This window comes from Pholcus phalangioides, unplaced genomic scaffold (assembly GCF_987345545.1).
Source record: "Pholcus phalangioides strain wild (caught in Gottingen) unplaced genomic scaffold, Ppha-v1.0 ptg000007l_1, whole genome shotgun sequence".
In the NCBI taxonomy this organism is placed as follows: domain Eukaryota; kingdom Metazoa; phylum Arthropoda; class Arachnida; order Araneae; family Pholcidae; genus Pholcus; species Pholcus phalangioides.
The window spans coordinates 41538037-41565750 of record NW_028301600.1 but is presented as its reverse complement, the minus strand read 5'-3'; the positions used below and the strand labels follow the sequence as shown (position 1 = coordinate 41565750).

At 34.8% G+C, this 27714-nt stretch overlaps 1 protein-coding gene across 4 annotated transcripts in view; it reads left to right on the top strand.

The window, feature by feature from the left end:
* Nucleotides 1-14502: 14502 nt before the first annotated feature.
* Nucleotides 14503-27714, top strand: part of LOC149085299 (PDZ domain-containing RING finger protein 4-like) — a 94204-nt gene continuing 80992 nt past the window's right edge. For 2 of the 4 annotated variants that reach the window (XM_089233239.1, XM_089233237.1), the window contains exon 1: nucleotides 14503-14832. In XM_089233239.1, the coding sequence (XP_089089365.1) occupies nucleotides 14812-14832 (21 nt within the window). In that variant the 5' untranslated portion in view covers nucleotides 14503-14811. The remainder of the gene's footprint in view (nucleotides 14833-27714) is intronic. The other 2 variants (XM_089233238.1, XM_089233240.1) reach the window with 1 other exon arrangement.

The window sequence follows — 27714 nt, the reverse complement described above, 5'->3', positions numbered from 1 at the left end:
GAATTCAAGATCATTCTAACTCTATTATAGATTGCTTTATTCAATGCCACCACACTATTACATATACATTTTTGTCCATCTAAATAACGTTACTCAAACTGTTCTCATTTGATCGACTTTTGTATAATGTTTTCCAAGTAAAAATAATGCAAAAATGCAAAATTGCGTGTGGGTGTCACATTCTTTCACACACCGACATTCAATTTTGAGAAAAATAAGTCGTTATTATGAAAACGCTTTTTAAGTAATTCCATATGAAAACGTTATACATACATAGTTTTTATATAATTGTTCTTAAATTTCAGCTAGTGCTACTATATTTTGCTTGTCAGAAAATTAAATATTATGTACTCAATTAAATAATGTTATTAGCTGACCTAACCCTTATAATGCAGTTATGATAATTTATTATTGAAACAGTATGTTCAGTGAGTGCATCCAATTTTTTAGCTAGTAATCAGACAAATAATACCGTAGCGTTTAGTTAATTTTCCTTCTTTTTATTAATTAGAAATGTCTTTTTTTGTGCCTATTTTGACCATTTTTAGTGCCTAAACTTCAGGGCTCTAGTATGGAAAATCTTCATACGTTGAGAGTTAACGGAATCAATACCTAAAGGATGATCGACTATTTGACCATGTTGTAAAAAATAAATAGTTTGTCTCGCTTCACACGTTTATACACACCCGATGCTGCTGCTTCCATCATATGAAAAAAAAAAATGTATCTTCATCCGAAAAGAAAATATTTGCGCTAAAAGGTTTTCGGACGTTTCTTGTCGCACATCCTCAGAACGTTCAGGCTATTTCTCTGTTTTATTTTTCTCGTTGTTGTCCTTTGTTTGTTATTCCGGAAGAAAAAGGGGGGGGGGGGAAGGAAGGAGAATATCATTTCAAACTTGATATAAGAATTCGAAAGCCCACTGATGCGTTTAAATAGAAGCAGGATGTTTGTCATCCGACATAACACGCAAACGGACGTGAGTGGCGGCAGTCAATGATGGAACCTCGGACAAAAGGGAATAATAACTTTTGACATTTCTTCTTATTCAATAACAACAACAACAAAGTGAGAACGGGCCCGTCATTCCAATAAATAAAATACTTCTAAAACTCCAAAATGAAATCTTTTAGAAAAGTATTAGTCAGGTTTCTTTAATGGATTTTCCTCAGAACTATACATAAACACATCCTCCATACACCAATGACGCCATTTTGAATGGACGCCATCTCTCGTATTGGATTATCCGTAAGCTTTTCCGTTGTTTTCCCATTAATGACGTATTTTTCATTAAAGAAAATGAAAACGTTTCATATTATATTACCAAACGTTTTATCAATTACAGAAATGGAAGTTGTCACACTAGCTCAGAATTTCTTTTGTGAAATCACTGGTGTATAATTATTGCTTTAAGTGCTTTCTCAGATGCTAGCCCATACATGTTAAACCCGTGGCCCTTGGAGTCCTCAAATGTAGCCCACGACCCCAAACTTAATTTTGTAAAAATCAGCTTGAATGATTGTCCACTCTAGTATTATTTGGTCTTTTTTTTTATATAATGTGGATTGAACAGCGGTTATCCAACATTGTGTCCTTCCATTGTAGTTCCGCTATGGATGCCACCCGGCCTGTAGTCAAAATTGTACGTCATCCAGCTAGATAGGTAGCATGTGAAAAAAAAATTGTGGTGGGTTTGGCTTTAAAAATTCCACTATATAATATAGAATGTAAAAAACATTGTTACGAAACATTTTTGATTTGCCTACGCTCCGCAACCATTTATCAAACAACGAGACCTACAAAATATTATCAAATCACTCAAGAGCATGCCCCCCACCCCCCATCCTGCAGCAGGGTTCCTGGGTTGAGATTTTTGGTGGGCCCCTCTGGTCAGATTTCTCATGAGTCTCTCCCTAGTGATTTTATAGTGTTAAAAGTCGAAAAAATGATTAAAAAGCAGTCCCGGGACCTCAAATTGCCCTTCAAGTCACATACAACACACTAAACTGGAATAGGGAGGTGACTATCTTCATAACAGGACACGGCCCATTCCCTATATATCTACACGAACGGAAACGCCGCCGAACAGACAAATGTGCCTGCGGTATGGTGGGTACTCCTGTTCACTATGCAACAGAGTGCAAATTTACAAAACATCTACACATGTACAAATATTCTGAAAACAATGGTTCACTCAAATAATCAAAAACAAAAACACAGCAGCAAGGATTACTAGCCTTGTCAGATATATACACGCCAACGAAAAACAAGAAATCTGTCCACCAGATTTATAAAATAATGTTTTAAATATTACAAAAATAAGTGGGAAAAAAAACAGAAATGGATAAAAACAACAACAAAAATCATATCCACATGACTGTCACTACTAATACATGATATAGCATGTGCTAACGGGACCCGAACAAGAATTTTTATGACATTCCCGTTACAATGATGTAAATGTGATAACCACAAGTGTCCTTCATGCCGCTATTCTAGCTAGGGTGCTAGGCGGCACGACACGAATGGTTTCATAATAACCATTTCATGTAGTTTATATTATATATATATTCATTTTTTTAAAATATAAATATAACCAGCCAGATCGAGTCAACCAAAACACCAAGACCGAAGCTGATCCTTAGCTAAGGCTCTCTCCAGACAATCCTCCATTTAAACCAAGCCCACATTGCTCACCAAAATAGGTTTAGGGCGAGACGACTCGACCTGGCAGTTATATATATGTATATAAATGTGTGTATATGTGTATTTCTCTTTTCTCTATTCAAGTTCTTCATACATTTCATGTCCACAACACACGTGCGTACTCATATTGTCGTATTCGTGTTGCTCACCGAATAAGGTGCTAAGCGAGATGCCACGGGTGATCCCCCTAATTGTATATATTCCCCCACATAATACTTCTATTTTGTATATTTTCATTAAATCCACCGGAGTGAGTGAACTCAACCCAATAAAACTGATGCTGGCTTCTAGTCGCAAGTTATCAAACCCATTTGCTCACCAATAAGGTGTTAAGCGAGATGACTCACTCCGATGGATATATATATATATATATATATCCATCGGAGTGATGTGTATATATATATATATATATATATATTGTTTTTTTATTTCACAATAAGATTCTCATTTCTTTTTCTTTTTGTATCCTGTGTATATAATATGGCAAGTGTAAGATAACAGATGAGATGGCTTGGGGGGGGGGGGCGCTCAATTGCTTTTAAAACATACCTCCATTCTAATATGTGTACATTCATCTTAACTAAACCCCGAAAATTCTCCAACTCCTAATCCCATCTCGTCTGTAATCACCACAAAATTTGTTAATCGGGACAGTACCCAATTGTCCGGGGAAAATATATTGTAAAAAAGTTTGTATGGTTTTTTTTTTGACACTAAATAAAGTGTTCCAGACTCTGCCACGAAGCTGGGCTGGAAGAGATCTCGGCAACGGGAAAGTCCAGTGGCAAAGTTCTGGCGTTCATTCATTCATTCAGTCCCGGGACCTCAGAATAGAGCCCTGTCAGGTCCCCTTCCCTTTGCCATACTCAAGTAGCTCGCGACAGATTTCAAAATCAATCAAGTGGCCCACACTCCCCAAAAGGATGAGCACTCTTGTTTTAGCCCCTCAAAAATAAGCTTAAAATGGTGTCTTGATGAACTGGATAAAAAATTCTTCATTCTTATTAGATTATCCACTATGATTCAAGTATTGTTCCCATATCAGTAATAATTCCGTGAAACTTACAAATTTCGCTTGAACTCAAAAGGAGTGATTGAACATTTTTCGAAGAAAATAGTGTAACTCCAAGTTTTAATAAGTCAAAAAAGCTTGTGTAATTTATTATTCGCCTATCTGACAGCTGGATGTTCAGTGAACATCTAGGACAAATGGTTTTAGAATTATCTACTGGACAACAGTAAGAGAGAACACCCTGTGTATATTTCGATCCATGAGGCTCAATTCCAAGTTTAGTTTTTCTCTATTTTTTAGGCTTTTTTCACCATCAAAGGTTGCAATCAAATTATTGTTGAAATATGTTTTAATCTTTAGCATAATTCATAGATTTTTCATCATTTCGACGCATTATTTTCGGTATGCCATTCAATTCCCAACTTATTATTGTCGGTGTTTTAACAGATTTCATCATACGTGTTGAAAAAAGAGAGAGAAAGATAGGATTGTATTTCAATGACGCGGGAAGATAAATAATCTATTATAGTCCAGATATACAATAGCGTAGTTTATTATTTCACACATATATCATTATTTATGAATGGTGATATTCATGAACTCAACTCGAAGAGTGTTTGTCGAGAAAAAAAGAGCAAAGATTGATCTAAAAGACATCATCTTCCGTAGGTAATCTATTCAGCATCGGATGGGAAACATGAGAGCTTAATGTTGGGACCAGGAGAAAAATGATGACTTTCCCGAATAAATAAATACAGCACGGTTTGCATCCGGCTAATAGATTGGCAGAAAGTGTCAAAAGACGAAATAATAATAATAATAATAATAATAAAAAAAATGTGATACGTGTTTGCGGATGCGAAGGAAGTGAATAATAATAGACAAAGGCTATATTATGAGCATCTCTGGTTCGAAGGAGAAGTACCTCCAAGATCCCCCCCCCCCATTAAAATGCATCGAATTCTTTATTAAGAGCCTTTTGATCGCGCTATTGTCTTCTATTCTCGTTGTTCTTTGCATATGATGAAAGTGATCCGGTGGACTCTTCCTCAAACGGAAATGATGGTGCGTGTGTGCAATATCACATTGTTCTTACGATAATTAAAAAATACCAAACACCACTTCTTATTCGGATGTTCCACTAAAACCAAAGAGGTATTTCAAATTCAAATATCGGATAGCTTTACCTTACCTAAAAAAAATACAGCTCATACAGGGTGATTCTAAATTCGTGCGACAAACTTCAAGAGTTCATATAAGACACTTAAACAAGCATTTTTTGTCATAGAATGTGCTGTCGAATTGCAATAGCAAAGGCGGTGGAGGGTGTATTTAGAGAGTGTTCAACATCACTTCACCCAAAAAATATCATATTTTTCCGACGGATTTGTTGCCAACCATTCAAGGGTGCATAAGCAGAGTCGGATTGGATTGGAGTTTTTTTGTTGGTGCAAGGACCATCAAGTTTATGCTGCACCGAACAATGATCAAGCGGTATAATGACTTATGGTGGAATTTGTGTTCAGCCGGGATTGCACTATAAAAGTTAGATAAAATATATTTTAAAAAACTTGAAAATAACAACAGCCAATAAGCCTATTGGTTGCATTTTTCAAGTCTTATAAAAGAACTTTTCTGAAAGTTTTATAGTGTAATGCCGGCCCTACCCCGGTGTACTATGAGAAGGCCTATCACATTACAATACCCTGACCTCTTCCAATGGTCAATTGAACTTATTGCAGCAAATCCGCCAAAAAAATATAATATTTTCTTTTGGTGACGTGCTGTTGTGCACTCTCTTAAAACACCCTCTACCGTATTTGATATTAAGTCTCAACTACACATTCTATGACCAAAAATGCTTGTTTAGGAGTCTTATATCACCTCTTGAAGTTTTCTCCATCAAATTTAGAATCAACGTGGTAGAAACCTGAAATCTGCATTTTTTACAAAATTTTGATTTCTTGTCCTCACATTGATCACAAATGTATCGTATTTAGAAATAAATATTATAAATAAAGTCCGAATTATATATGCACTAAAAACTGGCAAAATGTGCTCTAAAACATGGAAATATGCAGTTAAAACTGCAAAAATAAGCACTTAAAAATTCAAAAATGTGCACTTAAAAATTCAAAAATGTGCACTTAAAAATTCAAAAATGTGCACTTAAAAATTCAAAAATGTGCACTTGAAATACCAAACTGTGCACTTAAAAGGCCAAAATATGCACTAAACACCCCAGAATATGCATTAGAAATCTTGAAAAAGTCAAAAACACCGAAATATTTATAAAAAATGAGAAAATATGCATTAAAAAAAATCACCATGCAAAAAAAAAGCAGATGTGTTTTTAAAATGCATATTTTCTATTTCTCAGTGCATGTGAATATTCATTTACAAAAAAATATCCCCTCTCATATATATATATATATATATATATATCACATATGCAAATCTTCTACATATTTTTATTCAGGAATTTTTAATTTTCAGTTTGTTGTAGCTGCTCAATAACGAAAATACCAGCAACAAAAGAATTTTGACACCATTTCTAAAAAAAATGTAACACTTTGACATATCTCTAGAAATAGCCTTACAATAAAACGTTTAATATTCGTAGAATACTTTATAAATATGTATTAATTCACTAAATTTCACCTGCGGGAAAAAAAACCCGATGTGATGAAAATATTATGAACAGTATTTGTTCAAAAAATTATAAAAAAAATTGAGTCACCTTCAAACATATGCACTTATACTAAAAATTCTTTGATTTTATGCATCAATGATAAAAAGGTCAAAAAGATTTATATTTGCATATAATCCGGGCTCTAATTATAACTAAGGATAAAGGGGTTGAAAAAGATAATTTTCGTGTTGTAATATAGAATAGGGGGTTTGAAATGAAGAAAAGTAATTCGAATTGATCAAAAACAAGATTCAATGAGTCTCTGAAAATTAAATATTAAAATTCCAGCGTTTGTTTTTGTAGTTGACGATGTGGTTGTGTCTCATAGTCTGTTTACAAGACTAATACGACACATACAATCTTTCTTCTCTTCCCTAAAACACTCAAGATAGACCCACAGAGAACCAGACACATATCATTATCAAACCTCACCTCTTCTTTCTAGATTTTTCGCCTTGAAGATATATTCTAGTCCAACTCAGATAATACTTAAAATATACCATATTACCCGACACACCATCTTTGAAGAAATAGCGTCTCACCTAACCGCAACTAAAATGAGCTAAAAATGAGCACATGAGCACATCACAATAAAATACAATACTTGTGATGTACATTGTGCTTAGTTTCAAATTATTGGGCACATTTCCAATAATTAATAGACACTTTTGAAAACTTGCCCAAGTAAATTTCTGGAAGTGGAAAAACAAATATTCTTCTATAGCAGCCGCGATGATGGTGTCAACCTAGCGACACTGATTCTACAGTATAACACCATTGGAGCATTTTGAAGTTGCTTATCACTATTTCACTTAGAGGCCATACCTGAAAGAAGAGAAAACCTGCAATTATATTTTACCCGACTATTCCATATTATACCCGAATGTACTACATTATTTATAAAATAAAAGTATTTGATACGCAATATACAAGGCGCGCAGGAAAGTTCTTTCGATTTAAAATAACTTAGAAATGCATTTGTTTTAGAAATGCATTATGTTTGAAAAAAAATATTATATCGACTATCTAGTTCAAGACGGCAATCACTCGAAATTTCCTTTTTTGAGATATCTGCATTTTAAAGATTCACTTTGCATGGTACTCAATGGGAGTCGGCTCAGATTTTATACAAATGATACAAATACAAATACAACGCCACAACAGGCAAAATGTCCAACGAAGTGGCTGAGAAAAATATGGATGTCATATATTTCAAAAATACAAACCAACCCAATTAAAAATGCAATAATTGCAGTAGGGAGCGTATAAGTAGAGTTTGGAGTTCGGTGTCAGGGGGATATGTAGTTTTCCACCGTTCTCATTGTGTGAATAATTGCCGTTTTGAACTAGGATATAATATACATTACGTTATATTAAACATGCATTATTTTCTAAAACCGTAATCACCGCGGTGATAGACCTGGAGTGATGAAGAATTACAAAAATGAAGCGTCGGCCAAAAATAGACATTTATCAATTCATATGGTTTTGTGTTGCAAATAAGATGCAGATGACAGAACAGCATGTTTTTGTCGCTAACTTGATGAACCCGCTGCAACCAAAATAGGTATTGTGAGAATTGAACGAAAATTAAAGACAGCTATTAATCTCTTCAACTACCAGAGATACTTTGTTCACACAAATTAAAAAAAAAAACTTGAGCCACCGCGATTCCATCGGCAGAAAAGGAACATAAGGCGGACAAAACAAAACCAGGCAACCACAAGGAAGATAAAAAGCGTCGGATTCTCATTAGTGGTGACCAAGCAACCTTCTCTTTACTCCAAGCGATTCGAGGAAGTTGGAACTGCAAGCAATTAGGGCCCCTCGTCCCCCCCCCCCTCCTGTGCGCAATAATCATCATCTGCAAGTAAATGTGTGTCCCTGCTCAAGACTCTCGCGGAAGTCGATTCTTTCTTTTTAACCATACTTAAATGACATTGTTCTTCTCGATTTCACTGATAAAAGCGGTACGAAAGCCAACTGCTTCAGCCGAAAAGCCAATCCAGATATTTATCTTCAAATTCGTACCAACCAGCTGTGCTCTCTTCAAGCACAATACGGTGAGATTCGGGATTCTTAATAGGCAAGTGGTGTCTATCCGATAGATTCCCAAAAGCTGAGCTGTTTTATTCACACAATTACGGTCGACCGTCTCACTGGCGTATCACGTTCAAATGTATCCCCCTTTATGTCAAACAGTTTTGTTGCTGATGTTCAATTAACTTTTTTTTTCAACTTTAAGAAAAAAAGAGTAACGAGCACGTCTGTTACTACGTGGTTGCTCGTCAACCAGCAAATGTTCCATCATACAATTTTCATCACCGCTTGTGTGGTTGTAGCTCTACTGTTTATAATGTTGGGAATGCCCTTAATACCTCTTAGTTGTTATATCGAGTATGTGATATTTTTACAGGTTTTTTATTTTTATTTTTAATATCATCGAGTATGGTTATTACCGGTTTTGTTTTTAATAATCGAGCATGCTTGTTACAAGTTTTTCTTTTTAATATCATCGAGTACCCTTGTAGCTGTTTTTTTAATCATCGAGTTTACTTGTAGCAATTTTTTTAAGCATCAAATCATAATCGCAATTACTACCTTTTTATTATTATCACAGTTTCTATCATCGTCACTGGTTACTGTAACTTTTTCTTCGCGTATTCTTACTGTCGATTAGTTTATTGTTTTATGACGAATATTTGTATTGTTTTATAAATAGTACGCACTTGAGCTCTACTACCGATTATTTTCATGATCAAGTGAGGTTTCATAGCACTTATACACTTGATACTGCACAGTTTTATCGTCGAGTACACTTATTGCTGTATGGTCTCCATCATTAATTACAACTGTTGACGGGTAGTTTTGCCGTTCATTAAGACAATGTCCTACACAGACTAGTCACATAATCATATTTTGTTCGTAGAAGTGTTTTTTGAACCTGGAACACTTTCATAAAAAATGTAGATCAAATCATAAAAAACGTAGACCATGTGTAAATAACATATCAGAACAATAAATATGTGTCTCATTTGAGAGAACAAGCGCGCCTGACAACAATACAGCACAGACGTGATTAGAAACGTGTGTAGAGCATGAAAAGTCTCGAGAAAACTTTTGTTAAGAAATGATGGACGTTCGTTGCTCTGCGTGGTTATCTTTCATTTCGATGTAACAACGGCATTTTCTCTCTCTTGGCAATCCTCTTGTTGTTGAATGGTTTTCCTCTCGAGGCTCCTGAAATTGTTGAAAGAAGAAATATACTATACCTATATAATACGAAAAACAAATAATAAAATAAAATAAAAAATCTCGAAGGAAATTAACGTGATTTATAGTTGTTTGAAAATGACAAGTATTGGCAAGTCACGCAATCGTGTTTTGCTGTAATAACACCAACATCAACTGATGGGACAAGGTGTAAGTGTATTAATGATGTCACGTTCATGTCATGCGAACGATTTCTCACGCAACATGGATGTTCACCGTTTAACATCTTTTCTATCTTCTTTCAAAAAAAAAAATTGTACTTTTTTCTCCTATGTTTCTCTCATATGTCTTATAAAAATTCCTTTCCAAAAGAAAAATTTCTTTCCAGACATTTTTTTGTTCGTCCATCAAAATTTCTAGTATCCTAAACATACTTAGTTTTTAAAAATATTATTGATCATTAAAAAAATGCATCAATATCTAGAGTCAAGGTTGTCATTTAATATCATAAACAAGAAACCGGGGCAAAACGAAAGTTTTTGGTTTTTGTAAAGTAACAAAAAACGGGGAAAAAACAATATTTATGGATATTGTTGTCAAATATAACACGTGGTGAAATGGTAATAGTAGTTACGTGACCAAAGCAAACTTGCATTTTTTTTCGTGAGATTTTAGACGCCGTTCAAAGTGGTTTAAACGAAAATTCCAAAGAGGCAAACATAGACACGCTGTATAAATTATTCAATAATCACTAATTTCGAAAACCGGAAAAAGCACGTTTCATATGTTTTGAAATACTATACATATATATATATACGTTACACAAGTTATTATTATGTTCTTATCGAACCGCAAAAAGATACGCGAATCTCACTTAACGAGCTCGTTATAAGCAGCTTCATATTTTTATTAACTGATGACAGTTCTATCGCTGTTTCACTGACTGAGAAATGAAACATTCGTGTCAACTGCCCTGATAATAAAATAAACCTCTCTAGAACATCGGTATGTAAAATCACAGATGAAAGTCCCACAAAAAATATATGGAATTTATACTTCACAATGAACTTGTTGAGTAATACTATGCAGATAACAGTTGAATACGAAGCACCAAGGCCAGTGGAGCCATTCAATTAAAAAAAAGAAAATGATATAGTAATAAATACGAAAAGAAGCATCTTCGATTTTTTTTTTTTTTTTTGATAGAAATATCTCCTAGACCCTTTTGTAACGTTACCCAACCGAAAATGGCGTGGTGATGGATATTCATAGAAGCCGTAAGGTTATGAAATCCTGGAATGACAAACGTTTCGGACAAGTTGGCAACACGGTTAATGAACTTGATGTTGACATAGTATATATTTTGACGCAGTGTCTCATCGCCTAGGAATTGGGAGTTCCGTAATTATATCGTCGCCATAAACGTTCTTGTAAAGACTCTGTTTATCTTTTTGATAGGCTAATTTTTTCAAATCAATCTAAACGCAAGGTGGTTGATTATTAAACTTTTCGTACTTGAGTATCCTTTGAATGAAATTTCGACTACCTCATTTAGTTGAAAAGTGGCTTTTAGAAAAATCCTAATTAAACTAGAAACTCAGTGATTGTTTTCGAGAAGAAAATGTGTCTCCGAGTCTTCTCACAGTATAACTAGCGTAATGAAGTGGCATTCAAACCACGAAATTTATTAAGAACGTACTGGCTCCCTTGAGGGACATGACAGATTTCTTTTACAATGTAAAGCCATTTTCTAGGAACTTACAGGGTAATCTTAAGCCTTCAAATCCATCGTCTAGCAGATTATTGATTGCTTTCTTGAAAATAATTCCAATATATTTTCTTGTGTTTTAGTCCATAATTAATAATTTATACCCTGTGAACACTGACAAAAAATTTTCATTCAGAAGCGAGGAAAAAAATATTATAAAATACCATAGTCAAAACATTCCCAAACATGGTAAATTTTAGAATTAAAACAATTCAAATTCACCGAAATGATGAAACCTCATCATGAGCCAATAGGCATGTTAAGCAATGAAATGAGGTTCCTACAAGCCTGTAAAAATTGATGTTAATTAAAATGCAGGGTTATGATAGACATCTCACCTCAATAGGGACCCCGAACCATTTCGACCATTAAGACGGCACTGTGGGCATCATTTAATAATTTAATGCAAAAAAAAAACCCATTTTATTCCTTTGTATGCATAAGTTTTACAGTTTTGAACAACAAAATCATGATTTCCTATAAAAAAAACTTTTCATATGTACAATACTTTTATTCTTATATACAGGGTGTCCTGTGAGTCCTAATTTACCTTTATCTCATCAGCCGTTGGTCGTAGAAGTATGGTTCCAATTTCGAAAATGCTCAAAATATGTTCAAGAATCACTCTGCACCAGTTCCGACGGTGAAAATACAGTGTCATGATATAAAAAATATCTAAATTTTTATACGGTCTTCCTGTCCTCTAACTTCCGATTAGAAAGTTGTTGCCTTGTCTCTCCTGAGGACAACAAAAAAAATTCATGTTTCAAAATGCAATATCCACAGAGATATTAGAATTCAAAAATCGGTGGAAAGTTGGGAAAGAACAGCAAATATAAGAGAAAGAATCCTTGCCCGTTAGTTTTGCCGTTCTTCCCAACTTTCCTCTGTTTTTGAATTCGAATATCTCAGCTAATATTGCACTTGGAAGCATGGATTTTTTTGTCCTCAGGAGAGACAGCGAAACAACTTTCTAACAAGGAGCTAAAGAACAGGGGACAGTATAAAAATTAAGATTTTTTTTATTTTTGACACATAGTATTTTCACTCTCGAAACTGATACGGAGCGAGTCTTGTTCATATTTTGAGAATTTTTCTAAATTAGAACCACACCTCTCTATGTCGAACGGTTGATGAGATAAAAGCGTATTAGGACTTACAGGGCACCCTGTATATACTTACTTTACTTACTATTCTTCTAAATATATTACAAGATTCTTTTTCTCATTTCCATAATTTTTAGAAATATACTTGACTATTAAAAAGCTATCAACAATACATAATAAAAAATACATACTAATTATTTTGCATTTTTATCAAGAACAAAAGTAATAATAACAATTTAATTTTCATTCATTGAAATCGATTGATGAACATCTATGAATGGAATCTGAAAATCTTATTTTCGATCAAATTCAAAATTATATTCGTAATTTTTGAATATAACATTAGAAAAAAAAGTATATTGGGCACCAATTTTAAAAGTGTCACATTTCGATTTTATTAATTAATAATAATATTATAGTCAAACTCAGTTATAATAACATCGAAGATTTCTTGAAATTTTGTCGTTATAACCAAGGTGTCGTCACAACCAAGGTTGATATTTTCTAATCGATTTTAAATACGAAAAATGTACTCTGATGCAATCAAATTCAGTAATGAAGTTATTTCACAAATACAAATACAACGCCACAACAGGCAAAATGCCCAACGAGGTGGCTGATCACAATGATGAAGGAAAGTAGATTTTATCAAGAAAAATAAGAAAAATATAGGAAACTGGGATCACATAAAAGCGAGACCAATTGTCCCTAAAAATGTAGTAAATTTTTGGTGAAATCGTCAATTATTGCCTATAAATAACTCCTGGCTGGAAATAAAGTGTTTCAGCAAATCTGCAAAGAACTCAAAATTATTTTTCGGCCAAAAATGTTGCACATGACAAATATGTGAGAATTTTTGTATTTATAATCATATATTCTTACGATATAATTCATGAATTATGCAAATAATCTTCGTCGAAAAAAAGGGATATTTCTTCGGGAATTTTCTAGAAATTTCTTGGGAACAAAGTGACGAAAAATGTGTCGTTATATAAGAGGTCATTACGTTTACATTGAAGATATAAGCAAGATTCATCAACATTATTCTCAGTAGCACTCAGTCGAGGCCGCCGAAAATCGACGTTATAGCCGAGGTGTCGTTACAACTAGAGCCGCACTTGGGGGTGTGCGACAGGTGCGATCGGATAGGGAGGTCCCACACTTCTGATATATATATATATAGCATAATATCAATCATTACACCAAATGCATTGATAAACAATGTGCCTGTTTGATTTTGAAATTTTCATCAAAAAACATTTTTGGAATTATGTATATACATATATATATATATATATATATATATATATATATATATATATATATATATATATATATATATATATATATATATATATATTCTTTCATCAGTTCTGGAATTATTAATTTCACAAAGTCTAAATTTTTATCAATTCATGAATTATTTATTTCGTCAATTCTGAATTTTCATTAGCTTTGGAATTATACCTTCCAATTATTTCTCATTTTTAACTCATCAATTCAAAATGTTCATTAGCTTTAAGACCATCGGGTCCTAATATTCATTCGTTTTTTAAAAAAAAATTATTTCTTTCATCAATTTAAATTTTTTTTCCCGTTTTCAATTTTTATCGGTTCAAAATTTTTATTAATTTTTGTGTTAAATTACATTTCAATTGCATTTATATTTTCTTCTGAATGGATATTTTTCAGCATTCTCCTCTATATTTTCTGTGATAATGCACGAATCTTTTTAGATTCCCGATATATTTCCCCCACAACATATACAAAGGAGCCCCCGAAATTATTTTCGCACCGGGCACCGCACCTGATAAGGAGCGGCCCTGGTTATAACCGATTTTGACCGTAATTATAAAGTCATAATCATTAAATGAATAGTAGCGGCGTTATCACACTAAGGAAACGGCCAACGTTAGTGATGCTATTTTGTCGCCAAGCGGGACATAATGCGCCAAAAAGGAGCGGAGAAAAGTGTTGGGAACGGCGTTGAGGTTTTCCAATTTTCATTCCTGATCGCGATCGCTGATGTGCGAGGTGCGTTTTTCCTATTCTAGTCGTTGCTTTGCTCTCTTCGCTTGTTTTGTGTGGCTCCTCGCACGTGCTATTTTCGATTAAACTTTTTTTTTTTATGGATCCCGAGTTCATCCGAGATAATTTCATTATTTCTAATGGACAAAAGAAGATATTTATTAAGTGCTTCATCTCCATGAACATTATTCCAATGTTTTTCTACGAGTGAGTAAAATAAAATACCGACTGAGACAGATTAGAAAGAAACGAAACTATACGAATAATAAATACTGGGGAACAAAATATGGATTTCGTCGTGCTGAAGGTATTGTGAATTTTTATTTCAGAAAAACTACATTTTTTTCAAAAATAAAAATTTAGTTTTAGGATATATATTTATTTACGTGGCAGTTTTTTTTATAATTACCTTTCCGGAATTTTATTTCTCTTGAATTTTATCTGTATTGCTTTCTATTTTTAATTTAATTGCTACAGCTTATCGTATTTATTTACGGCTCATAGAAGAGGCTTATAGGCTTTAGCCGAGGGATGCCCGGGATAACAATTAGTATTATTTTTTTATAAATATAAATTATGCGTTTCTCAACCTTTCGTAACCCACGGATCATTAAAATTTCTGAAACAATTTGGTGGACCTCTAATTTGGAGTACTTTGTCCTAATTTATATTATTTTAAACTTAATGAATATCATTGATATTAGTTGCGTACCACAGAATAATTTTCGTTCAATCGGAAATGAGTTTTCAAGTCTACCTGCGCACCACCTGTATTATGATGCTCTCCATCGACCAACTCTGTTCCGCGAACCATCGGTTGAGAAACGCTGCTATAATATTTACCAGAAAACATTTTGTTAAAAATCTTGGCCACACAGACATTATTGCCTGGCAGTCCCGCTCCAAGATGTAGGGCTGTGATGTCTCTAGAATGTCTCAAATATATTTGAAATCAAAAACTCTAATTTTTGTGATTAACCGCAGTGATTATTAGGTTAAAATTATATTATTAAATTATAGACAATGATCAAGAGCTCGTGAAAAATTCATTTTTATTTTCTGATCATGATGATAAATATCACTTGAAAGTTTCGGATTTTCATACAATTATTACAATTATACAATTATACAATTATTATAAAAATTATGAATAATCAATTAATCAATCATTCTATATCGGTAAGCGTAAAGCAGCAGAATAAAAAGTTGAGAAAACTTTTTACGCTTGCGGAACCCTTGAAATATCATTTTTCTAATTTACGGAACCCCTATACAGCAGAGCTTCCCGTAACGGACGCTTCCCGTTAGAGGACACCTCCTCTTAACGGACACTTTTGAAGTCCGTGGAACAGCGACTCAGTGTATTTCGCTTTCCATAAACGTTTAGTTTTGTTAGCGGACAAAATGTTTGGTTCCATGGGTGTCTGTAATCGAGAGATTCCACTGTATATTATTAAAAGAAATTGTCCTCGACTTTTCATTATGATAGGATACCTTGTATACGATATTCATCTTGGGATAAATCGAGAAGACGATCATAGTTTTTATAATGCTGTGCTATTTTTCTCGCAGCTTTTTCAGTGATAATTGCTTTTATTTTATATATGTTGCTGTATTTTTCTATTTTGTTTGACATCCAAAGTTTTTATATAGGCTTTTTCCTTCTCTCAGCCACCTCATTAGACATTTTGCCTGTTGTGACCATTTGAGTTCATATCTGCATATATTTCTCCAAGAATCCCACTAATTTCTAGTTCTAGTGGAATCCTAGAGTTCTTCAGAAATCCAGTTGAGAAACTCTAGCTCAGAGTATAACGGATGAGGTAATGAAACCCATCGGTACCATGGGTGTCTCTGGAAAATATTTTTGCGTTTCTACGTTACTCTGCAATAAGAAATCGAGTTTCAGATTTAGATTTTACGAAAATTCAATGGTATTTGTCAGCGTTGTTTTTTATTCTTCTAACAATTGCATTCGCGGTGCTATTTCGATATGAAATGCGATTCGTGAAATTCTTATAATTCCTTGTTGATGTTTTTCATGTCTAAGATGAATGGAAAAAAAGAGGACGGATGACTGAGATTTATCATGATCGTCATCATCTCCTCGTCATCCTCAATTTCCTTCGTTCAAATAAAATAAAAGTTTTGTTCAAGAAATAAGTGGCCGCAAGCAACAGCTGTGGTCTGTGGTATCTTCTGTCCAGAGAAAGAGAGAGAGAGAGAAGAGTTGAGGCATGAAGGTCGTCACATGTTGATAGTAGTAGTTTACGCCATTATATAAAAGATTGGAGTTCGTCATGCAAAACTGCCGCACATGACAGGAATAGAAGATGAGGCCGACCCCATGTGCATCGGCGTATGCCCAATTAAACATGCACCCAGCACGCCTAAGGCAGCAGGCCGCCAATAAAACAACAACAACACAAAAATGAAATTGCATACGGTGACGTTTGCGTGTTTTAAGGCAGGTGACGCAAATATTTACAATGCTATAGGGTCAACCGGAACTTCTATATCTATTTCAACGGTTCTCGAACCAGCAGCTGGCATTCACGAAATCGACACAAGGGTTATGGTTGGTGACTACTATATTAAAAATTGCATATTTAACCTTTGATGTTCGGATTCGAATGATCTGTTCAACAGAGAGAGAGAGAGGAGAGATCAAGATTCGTCGGGAAATACAATGAAAGTTATGGGTCATACAACTGACCATATATATATTTGCCGAGTTTCCCAACAAAGCCGTTTATCCACGTACTATTCGTCCACTATATTTTAGGAGAAGTGGAATTATGGGGTCTTGGGGGTGCCCATTATATTCTTTTATGTTGCAGACATTGTGGCAGCGACCGACACCAGGGTGTGAAGATTGTTAAGTGAGAGGGCGGAGTGAACAGAAAGTAGTGATTATTATCTTCTAGCACGTCTCTCAAACAGATGGTCCGACCACTGGGGTATTTGTGAACATCTGAATGATGCCCTCTTCCTACCAGTTTCTCTTGAGTTTAGCCCATACTGTGAGGCTCAATATATCCCCCCCCCTTATACATATATACTCACCTTTTTCTACACGATGTATGGGCGGCAACATGTCAAAGCGCATTCACTTTCTTTTTCGGCGTCGACCCATCGTCGAAATCCACAACACTGCAAGTTCTGCTGCAAGGAAAAATAATGGCCATAGTTCTGGTAGAAATGCTTTCGACCGGTAAAATGGATACGGATATACATCTCCTCCATATTCATTTGAAATGGGGGGAGAGACTTTTTACTTTGCCGAATGCAGAGTACGGTGACATTGTGCTGTGAAAAGTAGATTTTGCGCACAGATAAGAAAAACAAGATCGCTTACAGAGAGTCGCTGTAAAATATTCCACGGATAATATAATATTTCAATCTCCTCAATTTCATTTGTCGTATGAATGAATAGGATTAGTCCCTTACTGCTTTAAAAGTTTCTATCCGAACTCGAAACCGAAATCAAGTGTGCTATAACTAGTTCCTTTCCCTTGAATTTACTGCACTTGAAATTTGTATATCGCTTCGAAGGAAGAGATTCATTTCCATTGTGAAATGTTTACACGAAATCTCTGTAAAATCAGTTACATTGCCAACGTTAAAACTGGATAACGCGATGATTTATAGCATTGGTTCTCAATATTTTTGAGACCGCTTCCAAGTAAATCAAAATTAAGACGATAAATAATTAGTATAAACATTATTTGTTGTATTTATATGATTATTAATGTCACCAAATACTTTATTAATAATTTACTAATTACTACACACATCTTGGCCCATAAGATTTGTTATCTCATATGGTATGATGTCATGCCGCCCGGTGGTTGAGAAAGAATGCTTTATATCAGGCATCATTAACTAATACAAATACAAAGGCGACAACAGGCAAAATGTCCAACAAGGTGGAGGAAAAAGATGTCCATAAAAAATGATGCCCTATTACTTGTTAGTGATACGCATGTCCGATTTCTCGCTTTTGTGTTCTTTATCGACAACCCTATATAATTATTGCATTAAGGCAGTCCTAGGTTTTGACTTTGACTTGTGTCATTCCCGTTGACCAGCAAACAATGATTACATTTCACTGCTAGGGCATATTAGATTGAAACTCGCAGTTTGCCGTCGACCATGAACTTCTGGAGAAAAACATTCATCCCTCAGCTCGGGTAAGAACTCTTGTCTACGAACAGATAGCTGGTGAGTCCGCCACTCAGCTGCCACGTCCGAATTCTAATAATGAAAATGTTCATCCAAAATTATGTGCAAAGCATATTTTATGATTACAGCTGGAAAATAATTGCATGCCATTCCATTAACTTCAATGATTTTCACTAATATGTAAGCATCCGGAAAGTGACAGAGGACCGTCGGTGAATGAGGGATACAATCATAATCCAGAATTGTTATCGCATTAATTGCGTCAGATCAGAGAAGGGATACTTATTTCAATTGGCCTTGTATGCAACAATGTGAATAAATTACTAAGAAAAAATGTGATTATGTTTTCACCAGAAATAAATTATTTTTAAATTACAATCTTGCACCAAAAAATTGTTTTTTGAAGACGGTGAGAGGAGCGTTAATTCCTCGGTGCTCTTTATTTGATCCTGAAAACATATTATACTCTCGTTACTCCAAAAACGTTTGCTTTATACGAACGGAGAAGAATCTCACATTTTCAAAAAGGACTTTGTAATATATTTTAGGATAACCCTCGGTGGATAGAAGCCGCAGCGTATCGCTTTCCCTTGGGTAGGTTCGAGAGAGTAATTAGTGAGAGAAAATATTGTCGGTGCTTTTCCTAGAGAAACACATTATTTATTCTAAAATCTAAATCCTGCAATGAAAAATTAGTTTCTGAAGATTTGGGGAAGGGGGCGTAAAAAGAGCATTAACTCTTCGGTGCTCTTCTTTCAATCCCAGAGAGAGATATAGTTCTCAACACTTTTCTTTCGAAAAACTTTGAATAAAATCGAATTACACTTCTTAGAGGTTTCGTGACAAATTTGGCATCAACATTAATTCCAAATAAAGTTCGAATGGTTTTTTTGTATTTCAAAAACTTTTACGAACTATTACTACTGAGAAGATCACCATCTATTTATTTATAGAAACATATTTTCTAAACTTACATAACTTACGCTAGAAGGAGAAGAAAAAAACCTTATAAGGAAAAGCGTATAATATATCGGACCGTCTAAATAACTGTCCTTTGGGTCTTCCATCATAAAAACCGCGCAAGCTGGCACAGAGAGAGAGAGAGAACTCATGATATTTCCTTTCCGTACATTTCTAAAATGGGAAAATCCATGATAATTTATCTTTCAAACGCATTTTTGTATATATAATTTTTTTTTTCCTTTTCCCCGGGAAAACTTTTTTGGAAAAGTTTTCAGCGTTGAAACATGGAAACACGTTTTTTAACAAAAAATAAAATATATATATTCTGTCTCACTTTTTTTTTTCCTGTATTTCTGGTGTGTGTTGTAGATTTGTGATGCTGAAAATATTTTTCATTGATTCCCCAAGGGGCTCATCAGTTTCTTTTTTATTTCATTTTTTTTTTTGGTCCCAGGTCTATTTTGAGCTCAGAAGCCGTGACGATATTTTTCTCAGATTTCGCTTGTTTTTTTTCTTTTTCAATGAAGTTTCAACATGTTTTCGTCGTTTTTGATAACAGTTTTCAGTGTTTCTATTACTGGAATGATTTTTGAGCACAAGAGCGCGCAAAGTCCATTATATGTCCCCGGTGGTTTATATATATATATATAAACACACACGAGTTTTTTCTCCTTACTTGAGTATTCTCATACGGTTATATGGTTACTTTATTTTATTTTTTGCGGCTTTCCAAAGTGCTTTGAACTCTTAAGGATGTAGAAGAGAAAAAATATATTGAAGTGAAAAATAAATTTCCATGTTAAAGTTACCAAAGGTCGCATCGACTCCGAAATAATTCAGTCCTTTTCAAGTAAGAACAAAAATGGCTGCCATCACTCTTACTCGGATTGTTGGGCTATACGCCGTTATAAACCGGCAAAGACTAAAGCCCCATCGCTGGCCATAACGATCCATCATCGCAAGCCTTTAGCTACATGTTGTAATTTTAAATTTCCACTTTACCATGAATGGTGTTTTCACCCACTTGCCAAGAAAGAAGAGGTAAGAAAAAAAAAGTATTTGATAAATTCAGTTTCCTTTAACTCAAGATGGTTTTTCGTTTAGACCGTAACCTTCAGGAAGACCCGATGCCTTAAACATATTTTCGGAAGAGAAACAAAGCTTGAGTAATGAAGATCTTCAAAAGCCTGAAAAAAGGGACAGAAATAAATGTTCAGAAACGGATAAACGGAACTCAAATTTTCTATTACGTACAAAATTCTCTGATTATTCACACACCATTAAAAGTGAAACACATAAAGCTGTTTTGATGCCCTGATAGAAAAGTAAATTCGCTCGTTTTACGTTATTGAAGTTGCAAATCGCTTTGTTTTATGAATAAATCACTTTGGAGCTCGAATGATTCCAATGAAAAGAAAGGCTTTAGAAATTTTCCTATTGCAAAACTAATATTAGTTGTCGTTTCAACAGCACCTAATCTCATACCAAAATCCATTCGGTTTCCAAAACAGAAAGAGTAAATGCGATATATGTGTATGTATGTGTCTACACTGCTCTCCATTTCACACTTGATAAAGCGACGAAATTGCTAGAAAACTTCAAAGAGAAAGTAAAGTATAGGGTGGAGTGCAGTAAGTGAGAGAGACACCATTTTCCTCAGCATATAAGAGATTACGCCATCTGCTACTACTGACATCGTTAACTTTTCCTTACACAGCTTGCTGCTTCGGAAAATTCTTAGTTAAAACAAAGCATCCGAACTCATTAACTTAAAGTATGTCTTCGACGTTCTTTGAATTTTGTCCCTTGAAAAGTTTTTTCTTCCCCCTTTCTATCCATTTTCCCGGTACTGCAAGCAGCACTAGTAGTAGTAGTACATAATGCGACGTCGATGCTTTTGTTTCTCGTGTAGCTCATTACCTTTTTCTTCATCGTCATCAGCGACTGTCAATTAAGCAAATGCTGTTTCAGTGAAAAAGATATCTTCTCAAAAGCTAACGACTTTCTTCGAAGATCTTGTTTTCTTCATGAAGGTGTCCGGATAAGAAGAGCCCAAGTTGAACTTTGATGAAAAGGATTTCTCGAACGCTTGTTTATCAAGATACCTGAGCTAATAGATGGTTCACGTAATCAATAACCTTTTATAATGGCTTTAACATTCAGTAATCTCTCGAAATGAATCCTATTTTTGCATATGTCTATCAATGATTTATTGGGAATGTTCGCATCCTTAAATTTTTGAGAGTTTATGCATAATATACGGCTTAAATTAGCCTTCTAGAAGTGCTCTAAAAAATATCATGAAGATCAGACTATGATGAGTCACTGATGTACTAGCTTTCTACAGGGTGTAAAGTAAGCCTAATGTACACTCTATTCTTTGAATCGATGGTTATAGAAACACACTTTCAATTAAAAATGTATCAAAATGACGGCCCATTTTGAATACTGTATGTCATTCATTTTATTAGCTGCCGAAATAGAAATACCGAAGTGCAAAATTTAATTTTTTTATACGGTATCCCGTCCTCTTACTTTCAATTAAATTTGGCCCTGTCTGCCTGGCCAAAAAATAAAAAAAACTCCTTTTATGCAATGCAATATTTCATATAAGATAAGTGTTCATTGTGGAATTTAAGGTAGCATCTCTCAGAATTTAGAAAAGTTTCAATAAACTGCAATTTTAAAGAGTCTTTAGAATTTTTATGCTGTTTTCCTTAAGTTTGTTCCTTAATACAAGCTGTTCTTTATCTCATTTTGAGAGATTTTGAATTCAAATATCTCGGCTGATATTGCACTTGGAAACATGAACTTTTTTGGGGGCTCAATGGAGACAGGATAAAAACTTTTCAATTGGAAGAGAGAAGATGACAGGGTAACCGTATGAAAAATTAAATTTTATACCTTTGAACAAATATGACCACTTGAACAAATTTGAACCCAAATTTTTATTTGGGTCCTTCAGACTTTTATTGGTTCCACAGAGTATGCCACCAGGCTTACAAACGTAAGTAACAACAACAAACATATACGATTCAAGAAACTCAAAATTTGCAATACAGCGTAATACAAAAAGAAAGGATAAATCAGATCAATATGCACAATAACAACATGCTGATCTGATTTATCCTTTCCTTTTGTATTAAGCTGTATTGAAAATTGTAAAATGTAGTGCACATCTCAAATGGGCTCGTTATTTAAATACTTTTTTGTGATTGAAGACATCTTCTACAGAACCCCGTTTATAAGTCTCTCATTTATACGACGTTTGGCTTAGCTTGCGATTCATCCCAATATTTATTCCAATGATAAATTATTTCATTTATGTGACGCACAACTTTAACAATTATTCGACTGTTTCACTTTGACTCGAACCCAAAATCTTTGGAAAAGGATATAACTTTCATCAATCGGTTCTACTTACATTTTGTAGAATTTAAGTAGCGTCGCTGAAATAATTTTTTATGCGTACTGTCACTGCAACTGTTAAAAACTTCAGGGTGAAGGTTATGAGATAAATAAGCACTGGGTGATATTGACCATTTTAAATCGAACTCGCTGAACTTCAAAAATACGGATTTCAGTTATTTTAAATGTGGCCGTATGTTTTTTTAGAATTTTTTTCTAATGTACATAGTGTTTTTAATTAAATCTTGAAAGAAATATCATAAGAGCACTCGAGATTTAAGCAAGTGTAATGTTAAATTTAAGTATTTCAAGTAATTTATATTATTTTAAAACATTAATTTTTTTTGTTTTTTTTCTCAAGTATGATTTTCATGTACCGAAATTTAAAATGCAATTAAAGTCATTGAATTATTACAATATTTTTCACGAAGTCTATGGAGGGGGGGAGGTGGTCTTTTTCGCATTTATACGGCGTTTGGGCGTGTGTTTTTGAACGTCGTATTAACGAGGCTGTTTTGTATAACAAACGGTTCAAAACATATAAAGGGTGTACAAAAACTTATCAACCTGTATATACATCGATGTTATTTACACCGTGTATATTGATGCAACCTAATATTCTTCGGGTTGCTGGTTTTTTTACAATGATGATGACTATCATATAATAGAAGATACTGTTCCAAGCAACCCACTCTACAAAAATTTATTACTTATCACAAATACTGTATTTGATTACTTCAGCCAATAAAATTTTGTTACTATCGCATTTCAGTGGAAGAAAATTCACACATATTAGATGGGTTTTTGATGAGTCCGCGAAAAATGAAGTCATCAATGTAGCTAAATCATAAATGTTCATTTCCATAGTGATATTCACAGTCATCTCCTCTACTGTCACTCGAAAAAAAAAAATTACATTCGTTAAAAAAATAATAATTTGTAAGAAACTCTAGAGGAGAAGAAGCTTATGAATGCTAATATCTTTAGGTGCTGAAATAAACTATACTTGTCTTACTATAATAACTGCCAAAGTAATTCATTAAAATTTATGAGGTCCATATTTTAAGTCTTTTATTTAACCAAGCTTATTTCTTTTCTCAGATTCAGTGTCCTGTGAAGAAATTAAAACTAATACCCTTATCTTACAGAATTCAGTTGTTAGGGAAGAGAAGAAGAAGAAAAAAATGATAATTTTTTTTTAAATGCTCGGTTTGCCAACTCATCCTCTTTTACGAGCAAAATTACACCATGTTCCTAATTAACGGCAGAGCGGCACGATTATTCTTTCAACGACGTTAGAAAAAGGAAGCCAGAAACAACAGAAACATCGCAAAAAAAAGAAAGAGAAGATGATGAGAGAGAGCCTGCAACCGGGTTCAGTAGAAGAAAAGATGGTGGTTTTAACTTGGTTAAAAACTCTTGTTGGAGTTGTGTGTGTGTGAATAACAAGGATTAAGGGTGTGGGAGAAAGTTGTTACTCACTAAATTATGAAACCAAGCGAATAACGGCACTTAATACCCGATGTTAACACGAGTTCTTAAATTATTTAAAGTGCTGCAGGCATTGTCTCAGAGAGCTTGTCTCTCTCTCTCTCTCTCTTGTGCTTACCGCGATCATTATAAGCAGCATATTTAACTTTGGAACTTCATGTTGTCACGGGTTCAACAGGATGAATTAGTTATCATCAAGTTGTTGCTCTAGGCTATTTGGAGTAATGCATTTGCATATCTAACGTGTTCTTTCGTTGAATTTAAATATTGCTAACCCCTTGGAGAGAAAGAGAGTCGGCAAATTTCATCGTCGTCGTCTTTTGAAAAATATATCCATCGCCTTGGAAGGCAATCTTTCTCGCGAGGCTAACTTTGGGGTTAAGCTCGGGTAATATTGCACGTTACTATAATATTTGAAGTAAGGATATTAAATTTTCTTACAATTACAGCAACGATTACAAACACGCGAAATTTTCATTAAAATTGCATAATATATGTAGGATATATATATATATTTTTATTTTTTTTTATTTCAACAAATCACAAGATACAAATATAAACATAAATTACGCAAAGACACACATATAAACTTCATGCATTATGTAACCCCAAGGAACTGTAAGGTCTTTGGGGTTATTAAAGTATTACGTCAGCATCGATGGGGGAGGGGGTTTCAGATTTGCTGACTTTTAATGACAAGGGGGGAGATGGTGTTTGGATGATGCTTACGTCATCAACCACCCTTTATGAAGATATGAAATATTCTTAACGACATATTATTCGGTGCCCCAAAAACGGAAAAAAACCTTTCAATAATTATTGGGCACATGAACTAACATTCTACCTATTGGTAAGTCCCCTACAGAGCCACTTTAATGATCTCTAAATGTTTCACGGATCCTTCAAGTGCTCTGAAAATGTTTCACGGATCCTTCAAGTGCTCTGAAAATGTTTCACGGATCCTTCAAGTGCTCTGAAAATGTTTCCGTGCCGCTCAAGTGCTCTGAAACTGTGCCACACATCACTGTGTGATCCGTAATTATGCCACGGATCACTTAAGTAATCTGGGAATGTTCCGCGAGTAACTTGAGTGATGTAGAACCGCACTGGGGATCGCTTAAGTACTCTAAAACTGTGCCACATGTCACTCTAGGGATCTCTAAATGTGCCACGGATCGTTTAAGTGTTCTCTGTGTCGCGGGTTACTCAGGTGGTCTTTGAGGCCTACTTCAGTGATCTGAAAATGTGCCACGGGACACTTAAATGCTCTGGAATTGTGCCACGGGTCATTTAAGCGATTCGTAAATGTGCCGCTAAGTTCATTTTTACAAAATTAGGTTTGGGGGGGGGGGGCAAAACAACATCAGACAACCTTCAGGATCACATTTGGTCTGCGGGTCAAGGGTTTACCATATATGGCTTGAAGGGTGAATTGCAATGAATTCTTTAAAGAGAAATTTTGAGTTCTTACCCTTTAAATAGCATTAAAATGAACAGAAATCGATTATAATCACATATAAAGATATTTTCTTTCGAAATTTCAATTTTTAAAAAAATATTTTTTGCATTAAAAAAAATAATTATTTTTTCGTCTGGGGGGGGGGAGGCACACGAGCCCTCTATGCCCCCTCCCGCGGGGGCAGTGATGCCGAAATTTTTCTGACAAGGGGGGGGGGTCAAAAATGGCTAAAACTTTGATTACGTAATACTTTCACGGCCCCTTTTCAGCAGGCTATATAATTTGTATTTATTGTTTTCCTTCAGCGATAGCTCTTTTATATATATATATTTATTAGATCTAGTTCACTATATAGATATATATCTTGCTTTTCTTGTATTTTTTGTATTCTATCTTTTTTTCTTCAAATAATTTCCTTTTTTGCGTGTGTGTGTGTATATATATGTTTGATCTTTTGGGGTGATATCCATTCTGCGTTATTCGTATAATGAACACAGATGAGTAAACTCATATCGATCAATCGATTTTAGCCAATAACCATTCCTGCATATTGTTTGTGTTCAGATGCATCTAAGCCATGCACGCTCACCCCTTGGCCCGCGGACCAAATCCGCCCTTCCCCCCCCCCCTCCACCGAGTCATCTGTTATAACCCGTTACCGCAAACATAATTTTATAGAAATGAACTAAGCGGCACATTTACACACTTGAGTGATCCGCGGTGCAGTTTCACATCAGTTAAGTGACCCGCGGAACATTCGCAGAACATTAAAGTGGCACGCGGCATATTTACAGATCACTTAAGAAACGCGCATTACAGTTAAAGATCATTTAAGTGGCCAGCGGCACATTGACAGATCACATAAGGGGGTCTCATATCTTTTAACATGTGAAAAACTATAGTCTATTAGAAATATCACTACAATACTACTTTGATTTATTTACACACTACCATTGATTTATTTTAAATTTTTACATATATTTTTGATTGTATATGCTATCCTATATAGTATAAAGTTTTACATATCTCTAATACGAAGGTTTTGACAGGTGGCTGATGCGAAGAAAATTCCAGAAAAGACAATCCAACCTGACCTTGCGGGGAAACGACCCCACGTCCTCTCACTTGCCGGGTGAGCGCACTAGACTACAACGCCAACGAATCCTCTTTCCTTAGAGCTTGTGTGCTCTGAATGGGGCCGTACATGGGTAGTCAGTCTCGGGCCAAAGCTCACAATTTCTGACACTGCTACCAGATGGCGACTTATCCGAAGATGATGTCGCTCTCCGCTATTGTTAGGTCTGGCTGTCAATGTAAAGCCCCGTTCAGCGCACACAAGCTGTAAGGAAAGACGATTCTTTGGCTTTGTAGTCTAGTGGTCTAGGTCGCTCACCCGGCAAGTGAGAACACGGGGGTTCGATTCCCTGCAAGGCCCAGTTGGATATTTCCATCCTGGATATATTTTCGCATCACAGCCAGCTATCGAAACATTCGTAGTAATAGCGGAGAATGACATCATCGTCGGATATATCTCTAATAAATTTTTTTTACAAATTATCAAGATAATGCAATCTTTGGCAAAACAGTTTGCGCGCATGATAAAATAGCATTACATCAATCTAATTGAATAAAAATTGATTCTCAAAATAAAGGAAATTGTTCAGTTTATGAAATGAAGCAAAA